Source organism: Musca autumnalis, unplaced genomic scaffold, assembly GCF_047663935.1.
Source record: "Musca autumnalis isolate F117 unplaced genomic scaffold, ASM4766393v1 scaffold_5, whole genome shotgun sequence".
NCBI lineage: Eukaryota > Metazoa > Arthropoda > Insecta > Diptera > Muscidae > Musca > Musca autumnalis.
In genome coordinates, this window is record NW_027412088.1 from 7,559,293 (window position 1) to 7,567,640 (window position 8,348).

General features: G+C 34.7%; 2 protein-coding genes across 7 annotated transcripts; one reads left to right on the forward strand and one right to left on the reverse strand.

Moving 5' to 3' along the window:
- Positions 1-1,309: 1,309 nt before the first annotated feature.
- Positions 1,310-3,805, forward strand: LOC141405166 (uncharacterized). 6 transcript variants are annotated; one of them, XM_073989234.1, is made up of 2 exons: positions 1,310-1,391; positions 2,179-3,805. In XM_073989234.1, exon 2 carries the CDS (start codon positions 2,201-2,203, stop codon positions 3,485-3,487), a length of 1,287 nt encoding a protein of 428 aa, XP_073845335.1. In that variant the 5' UTR covers positions 1,310-1,391; positions 2,179-2,200; the 3' UTR covers positions 3,488-3,805. The 6 variants fall into 6 exon arrangements, with proteins under 6 accessions (XP_073845335.1, XP_073845341.1, XP_073845340.1 ...); XM_073989240.1 differs by having other exon boundaries at positions 1,389-1,502; XM_073989239.1 differs by lacking the exon at positions 1,310-1,391 and adding an exon at positions 1,435-1,485.
- On the reverse strand, positions 3,802-6,459 carry p47 (NSFL1 cofactor p47). The gene is made up of 6 exons (XM_073989241.1): positions 6,222-6,459; positions 5,990-6,147; positions 5,274-5,696; positions 5,081-5,212; positions 4,170-4,385; positions 3,802-4,107 (listed from the first exon to the last, which is right to left on the reverse strand). Exons 1-6 carry the CDS (start codon positions 6,321-6,323, stop codon positions 3,975-3,977), a joined length of 1,164 nt encoding a protein of 387 aa, XP_073845342.1. The 5' UTR covers positions 6,324-6,459; the 3' UTR covers positions 3,802-3,974.
- Positions 6,460-8,348: the final 1,889 nt, after the last annotated feature.

Genomic DNA, 8,348 nt, shown 5'->3' on the forward strand with positions numbered 1-8,348 from the left:
TTCCTGCCCATGATATATACATATATTGGCGTGATCAAGCACTGCAAGACCTACCTGTGGTAAAAATTTCAGGTCCGAATCCAGTCCAAACATTCAACCTACTCCAAAAATCAACAAAAATGAAAGAAAAAAAGCAAACGCTGACAGAACAAAATTAAAAACTGTGAAGTAAAAGAAGAAAAGTGAACATTTATGTTTCTTTTTGACATTGCTACCAGATCTGCCCGTTTTTCATTTCTTTACTTTTCTGGTAGAACTGGTCATGAGAGTGCAATTTTGACAGTTTTCTCTTTTACCACTTTTACCATTAAAAAAGTAAAGGAACAAAGCTTTTAAGGCTAGAACAGAATCAATCGTCGCTTGCTTCCCCAAATGTCAAATTATAAAGGAATGCCAGAGCCTCTTTGCAAATCCGCCTACGTTCTCCTTTAGGAGACTCTGGCATTACTTTCACGGTTGCCACTGGGTAAAAAATTGTCTACCAAATTTTTCCGAAAATGTTACCAAAAAGTTACCAACAAATTAAATTTGCCATTTCGTTTGCTACACATCGAACTATGCATCGGAAACCCTGTAAAATGTATATATTCTAGACAATGGATATTTAAGTTAAATGCATGAATTACAACAACTAACAAATTTACAAAAACAACATTGTTGTTATTGATAAATACATTTTAAAAATCCTCTAAAATAGAACAAATTTGAATCAAAATGCAAATATAAAGCATACATAACTGTAGCAGGTCATTGTTATTACACGTTCACGATGAAAATAAGTATTTTATGGTAGCAAATTTTGATGTTTCAAATTTCATGAGTAGACCTTTTACATTTTGAAAACCGATGGTATGTTCCAGTACTGCAAGAATCTACTAATTTTTCGATAACATAAAGGAACAAATTTTATCGTAGTAAAAATAGTAGCTTCTTGCAGGTTCTGGAACATAGCATTTATAGTTTGTGCAATCAAACCCTAAAAAAGTTACCAAACCAAAAACGAAGTTACCAAGTTACCATCCCTATAAAAAGTTATATAATATATTATTATATAATATATTATTATATATTATATATATTATTATATATATTATTATTATTATATATATTATTATATTATTATATATTATATAATATATTATTAATATATTATTATTCTACCAACTGTGGCAACCGTGATTACTTTATAATTTGACATTTGAGAAGCAAGCGACGATAGATTCTGTTCCGGCCTTTATGAACAAAAAACTGGAACAAAGCTTGTGTTTTTGTCACTTAAAGAATGCTATCATTTTCAGGCGGATGAATCAAGAAGAAGAACAAGTTTAATTTAGTTTTTTCACTTCTTTCATTCCACACACATTCTAAATAGTCGCTACGCGAACATCATTGTAAGTTAGTTTTTCTTAAATAGGGATTTAATAGGGAATTGGAATTTTCGTAACATATCTCCGGGAAGTGTTGTGTGGACTTGCTCCATAAATTGTATATATATCTGTGATGTATATACCACCTATACCACCTACCATAGAAAAAAAATCCGAGTTTAGCTTTCATTAACAATATTATAGTTGGAGCAAGTTGAATGTTATCATTAAGCTCGGATCGGGACCAAATTTTTCACAGGTAGGTCTCGTCACCCTGATCACAAATATATATAACATTTATTGCGGAAGTCCGGAAGTCCATACTTCCAGAGATATAGGCCTTTGAAGTTCCGAAAATTCCTTTGTACCTATGTAACTTCGCTATTTTTGAACGGATAATGATAATTGGGTACTATTGTAAAGCTTAATGAATATACTATCATATTTATATATTTTATTATAAATAGACGGCCTTGGGCAGGAGATTTAAGACTTTCTCCTATGGACAGGTGCAAGTCTCGGGAACGGGAACAAAATTTACTTTAAAATCATAAATTTTTGTCTAAATAGTCGGCCTTTAACAAGGGAATTTTCGGAACTTCAGAGGCCCATATGTATGGAAGTATGGACTTCCGGACTTCCGCAATAAATGTTATATATATATATTTGTGATTAGGGTGACGAGACCTATCTGTGAAAAAATTGGTCCCGATCTGAGCTTAATAATAACATTCAACTTATGCCTTATAGTTGTACTAAAAAATAAGTGACATTATTAAAATAGAATATTTTTTATCTTCTGGTTCTGTAGTTTCAACATCAAGTGACAAACGATGAGGAAGTACCAACAACTATTACTCCTAATAATCTCGTGCATAAGTGTCGGAGTGCTTCTAATGTACAAATCGGAGAATAATCACTTGAAAGATGTATTGGAAGTAATAAATTTCTTCGGTCACAGGTCAGATATTTTGAAAAAAGTTGAAAGCAACGCCACATTTATACGAGACTTTGAATACCCTTTGGCCGTATGGCAAGCATTGGGCACACATTTTCATGGATATTCGGCTTATTGGAGACGAAACGAGCTTGTTTCTGGTGGTGATGCAGTAGCAATTGTCGTAGGGCGAAAGGGTGCGGTGTTGAACTTTAAATGCTCCCTCAATTTTGGCGGGCCTACCAATATCCAGGGAAAGTTTCGGTTTCAACGTATCGACAAAGATGGAGAAGATGACAATTCTGAATTTACTCGGTATTATTTCTACTGCAAAGTTACTCGTGACTTTGGAACACCAAGATCGGTTATATTTAATGAACCGAGTGCCGTTAACAAAAACGGATATGGAATGAAACTGAGATTGGTAAAAGTTGCTGCGGACAAAGGAATGCAAAAGTTAGCAGTCCACCATATGACAGTGTGCCTGAATTTCTACAATAAAGAGGAGTTTTTCAACGTGACATCATTGGAAAAACAGCCTCAGGAATTGCTAGAGTTCTTTATACATCATTATATATTGGGTGTGGAGGATTTCATAGTTTATAATGGCGACGACATACCGTATTCATTACGACCAATACTGAAACGATTTAATGTCCAATTACATTTACTGCCATTCAATTTCCCGTTCTCTTCGGGAAATTCCAGCGAAAGGATACGCAATATTATAGAAATGGATTGTCTATTACGGAACATTAACAGAGCAAGTCATACAATTTTGTTAAATCCAAATGAGTTTTTCTATCCCAATACACATTTGGATGATGGAAAATCAGTTCTACGCTCCATAAGAGAATACGACAGTTCAGTAACACATTTCGATTTGAAAGCTTTTGCCATTTGTAAAGATCAGAGACGTAAATATTTGATAGAAAATACTCTGTACGATCCGGAGGTGAAAACACATCGCCTATCGTTGTATAGACCACAGGACAATACAAATTCCGTCAGCGTGGAGGAACCTAAAAGAGAAGATTTACCCATATCTAAAGCTTTCGTACATCGTTATATGAATTGCTTGCATGTTGGCAAAGATGGACTACACGACTGGCGAAATTCGTTGCGTGAAGATTTCATGCAACATTTGGAGAGACTGAAGGAGGAAATTAAACTATTGATTTAGGATGATTCACATTAATATTATTATGAACCCAATTAGTTGTCTTCCGTATAATTTAGGTAATGTTTTTCAAACACAATTCTTAGATCATAATTCATCTTACATATTTTCTGCCAACTCTCTTGAGGAGATTAACATTATTTTATTCCCAATATGAAACAAACATTTTGTCAATTTCATAAAATATGGACTCAAAATGAAATTTAGTTTGTAGTATTATCTCCATTTGTATTTGACTGGAGTTTATGAATAGATTTGAATAAAATATCGAATTTATGTTATAACGCATTAAAATTAGTTTGATAAACAAACATCCATTAAGTTAAGCATGTTTTTATTTATGGTTGTGTATACTAGATTTCATATCAAAAACTTGTGTGTTATGGAATTGTTTTCTCCATGAAATTCCTTATGAACATATGTAATTCGTATTTATAACAAAGATGTATAGATTCATAGTTAGCCTTGTGTATTCCCAATGGCCCCTTCTTTACTTTAGCCTTTGCATTAAGGCAGCATTTTTCAAACCAGCTGAATCAATAGTTGCCGCCACATCCGTAAGTTCTCTTGTGGGAAACGATGAGACCAATATAAAATTACGATTGGCATATTGTGGACGAGCCCTAAAAAGGCCGAGATATGTTAGATTTAAATTACTATTTACATATATTTCGAAATAACTTACGTCTGTATATACTCTTGTATGTCTGCCACAGTATGTGTTAAGTTAAACTGGCCAGCTAAACGAGTGCCATCTGCTAATCTTACTTGAATTGTTGTAACCGGTGCAGATTGATCCAACTTGAGCTTCTCTTTGGCTGCTTCATCATTAGATTTTGCATCTGTACTAGATGTTGAAGCTGTTGCAACAACATCGTCAGCAGTTACATTTGGTGTTGGACTAAAGAAATGATAATGTTTGGATTATTGCATATTTTCTATAAGTGTATTTACAGTAAAATATTGATAATTTTTTATAGAAAGTTTTCGCGACGGAGCAAGATGAGTATAGTGGCTGGACTTGAAATGTTTTCCACGGAAAGTTTTCAACAATTAAAACTTTTTCTAAACTAGCCGGACTTCGGACGGGGATTATAAGGCTATCTCCAATGGAGTGAATTTTAATTCATTTTTTTCCTAATAGTACGTTTGTATATAACCGGATTTAAAAAACCCACTGGGTTTCAAATGTCAATTCCTTTGTGTATACGTCAAATAAATCCACATTAAGAAGGTAACCCTGCAAAAGGCTATAATATAAACATGGTCCAAGATTTCGAAGTTCATATGTTGTTGTTATTGTTGTTGTAGCAGCATTTAGGTTCAGTGCTGGGTTGACAGCCGCTGGGAAACCCTATGGTTTTGGGCCAATCCGGTACGAAAGAATCCGCTGCCATGGGAAGTATAATGTTCTCAAATATGATATATACTAAAGTAATCTGCATTCCGAGACCTACCTGTGGAAAAAATTCCAAACAGTTTCCGAGTCCAGCCACAATATTCATCTTACGCCCTATTCGGTTGCATATGTATGTATATAGTTCCATGCATAAATTTAAACTAACATCTAAAAATTATCCTTTTTATAATACTTACCTTCCCAATGAATGGCCAGCCCCCTTGAATGTTTTGACTGTGGTTGGCTTCTTTTTGTAATCTTCATGTCTGTGATCTTCTACATCGACATTTACCATCCAACCCATTTCCAAGAGGTCGTTTGGAATTTCGCTAAATGTTGAATTGTGTTAATTATTTTCTCTAAACTTTGTAAAGCAGGTTCAATACAAACCCCCTCATAACTTTTTCTAAAAATTCCTTATTTTGTGGATCATCATACAAACGCAGCTCCCCGTCATCAATTGAAAAACCTTGGCTCCATAATTTTAGTACAACCACGGGTTTTGTTTTCGACTCACCGTCTTTGTTAGCGGGGGTAACTACGGAATGATCATTATCAGTCATGCCCAAACGTATACCTTGACCCCAGCTTGCACCTGACGATGTACTTGGTGCTGGTGAGTTTTCTATGTTGGCACTACTCTCCTGAGCCATACGGAACATATCTGTGAGTTGTTCTCGGAAATTTTTACGTTTTGGGGGACCCAGAACTTGTTGGCCTGAACGGTCAGATCCACCAGCATAAAAGGCCTGGCCTTCTTCATCATCTTGATTTCCACCAGAACGTTTCGACATATCGCCTAGTGTTGCAAATCTTCGAAAAAATAAGGGAATATTAAATATGTTTAGGAACAAATTTCCTTTACCGACCCTTCGCAGAAAAAAAATACATTAATTTCCCTTAAATCGTAAGTTTTCTTAAGTGGCCGGCCTTCGGCCGGGGATTTTTGGATCTCGGGAAGTATACATTTACGCAACAAAAGTAATACATCGTTAGAATCAATATGAAAAGCACTATCTGTAGTAAAATTTTCTTAATTTTCTGCGTTGGGTCGGTAAAGGAAATATAAGTCTATGTTTATTTTTAATCCAATCACTTAGTGGTACCTTGGCTTAGCACTTTGCTTAAAAGAACCGCCTGAGGAGTCGGTCTTTAAATTTGCCGCAGCTGCGGCTGGAGCTTCATCGACTTGACCTCCGGCACTGTCCGAATTGTTGTCGCCATCTCCATCTCCTTGATTACCCAGAAAGTTTGACAGTGCATCCTATTATGTCGAGACGTCGAAAAACAACGACATCCATAAAAGAATGAATGACAAACAAATTCACAAGTACGTACCTCCAATGACCAGTTACTGCTAGACAGATAGAATCTGGCTACATTTTCATCGCCACCACTTATTTCAATAAATTGTGCAATTAATTCGTCGTGATCTGCCATTACTTGTCTTTAGGGAGAGAGTTATTTTTTGCTAATTTATCAAATCTATTTCGACCGCTGTAAATTGCAATTTTTGCAATGAAATGATTGTACGAAAATAGGAGTCTTTGTTTTTGAGTATTTGGTAGTCAATAGCATTCATAGCAAGTAATCGTTATTTGATTCTTCTTCTCGGGAATGCAATGGTTACTCTTATGCTACCCGTTGAAACTTTCATACGAAACTTTTTTGAATTTATTGGCAAGAAGGTCCCAGGCCACACTAAGAGTAATTTCAATGAAATTTTAACATGAAAGTAAAAGAAAATGTAAAATAAAACGGTCTGTTGGTTTCATACAAATATTGCAACAAAGCAAAATTGCAGAACACATGAAACCGTGCACACTAGTTTCTTGAAATTATGCATTTTTCCCAAAAAATGCAAAGTTTAATGTTAAAATTTCATTGAAATTACGCTAGTGTGACCCGGGACAAGGGAGATAGGGAGCTCCTTCACTTCATTTTTCTCACAAAAACTGTGAGATTTACATGATAAAATTTCAACGTGTAGCATAAGCTCTGTTCCTTTAGTCCCGGTTCCACACTAGAGTGATTTCATTGAAAACATTGCCTGAAATTATGCGTCTCAAGATCGAGTTCCATAGTCCTGGGCCACACTAATGTTTGGTTTACATTCGGCGTCTTTTCGTGATTTCGAAGGCGTTTCGTGATTTCGCGCGGAATCATGCAAAATTTATCATGATTTCGCATACAAAAATGAAATCGTCTTATTTCGTGGTTTCAGCGAAATCAACATCGAAATCACAGTACACATGATATACAACCTTGCTTTTGCCTTAAAAAGTACCAAAAGTTGCAACACTTTTCACGTATCACAATAAACAAGGTAGATGTGCGAATTGCTGGAACAAAATATGTTAATATCAAAATTTGTAAACAACGTGAAAAAATATTAAATTACATTGTTACAATGCTATTTTTCATTGTGTTCCCGTTCTTTTTTTAATGGTAAAGTTAGAAAATAGACCGAATTGTCAAAAATTGGTTCCCCATACAAATTTCTTAAAAAATACGGGAACGAAAAAATGACGGAAATTGCAAAAACTCCAGCAAAAATGCCAAAATCAGCGTATCAGCCATCGTGTTCAGATTCCAAAAAACATGCTGCTAGTTTTTACTTGGCCAATTTTTTATAGCAGAGAACAGGAGAAGAGGCTTTTATTCAAAATCAAGTGCAAGTCTTGCTAGATTTCGGAGTACTGGAACGCATTTCTAGCACTAAACGGGGAAAATACTGCAAGTAGTAATATTTTGCAGTTTCTGAACACAACTTTTATGTATCAAAATTTATTATTATAATGCCTCAACGATAAAATCATTTTTTAGTTTTTAATTTCTTAGTATTATAAACAATTAATACGATATATAGACAATTTTACGATCATTTTCGAAATGAAGCAGTAAAGTTCTATATTGTCGTAAATTTTTGATGATTAATTCAATTTACAACAACTTTTTTCGAAAATTCATGTTCGATCAGCTGCGCATTTGCATCTACCTTGATTATTGTGATATGCTTGAAATCAACAAAAAAATAAGTGTAAACACCGGGGTGTATTTCAGGATTTCGTGAAATCCAGTGGATTTTAGAGCGCAAGTATAAACTTGGCATAAGAGTAATTTCACTGAAATTTTGACACGAAAGTAAAAATGTGAAATAAAACGGTCCGTTTGTTTCATACGAATATTGCAACAAAGCAAAATTGCAGAACACATGAAACCGTGTGCACTAGTTTCTTGAAATTATGCATTTTTCCCAAAAAATGCAAAGTTTCATGTCAAAATTTCATTGAAATTACTCTAGTGTGGCCCGGACATAGTAAAGTAAGCCCCGGTCCACACTAGAGTGATTTCATTGAAAAAACTTCATGAAATTATGCGTTCCTAGATCGAGTTCCACAGTAGAGTAAAATCATGAAATTGCTGTATTGAGGAATTCGATCTAAGACCATGTTTATATTATAG

Bases quoted from the DNA above. Each gene is read 5' to 3' on its own strand.
- p47 (XM_073989241.1), bottom strand. From the start codon at position 6,323: ATGGCAGATCACGACGAATTAATTGCACAATTTATTGAAATAAGTGGT. The intron at 6,148-6,221 runs GTACGTACTTGT...TCGACATAATAG, and splicing joins GCAGTAACTGGTCATTGGAG to GATGCACTGTCAAACTTTCT. The intron at 5,697-5,989 runs GTACCACTAAGT...ATTTTTTCGAAG, and splicing joins AAGCAAAGTGCTAAGCCAAG to ATTTGCAACACTAGGCGATA.
- LOC141405166 (XM_073989234.1), top strand. From the start codon at position 2,201: ATGAGGAAGTACCAACAACTATTACTCCTAATAATCTCGTGCATAAGT.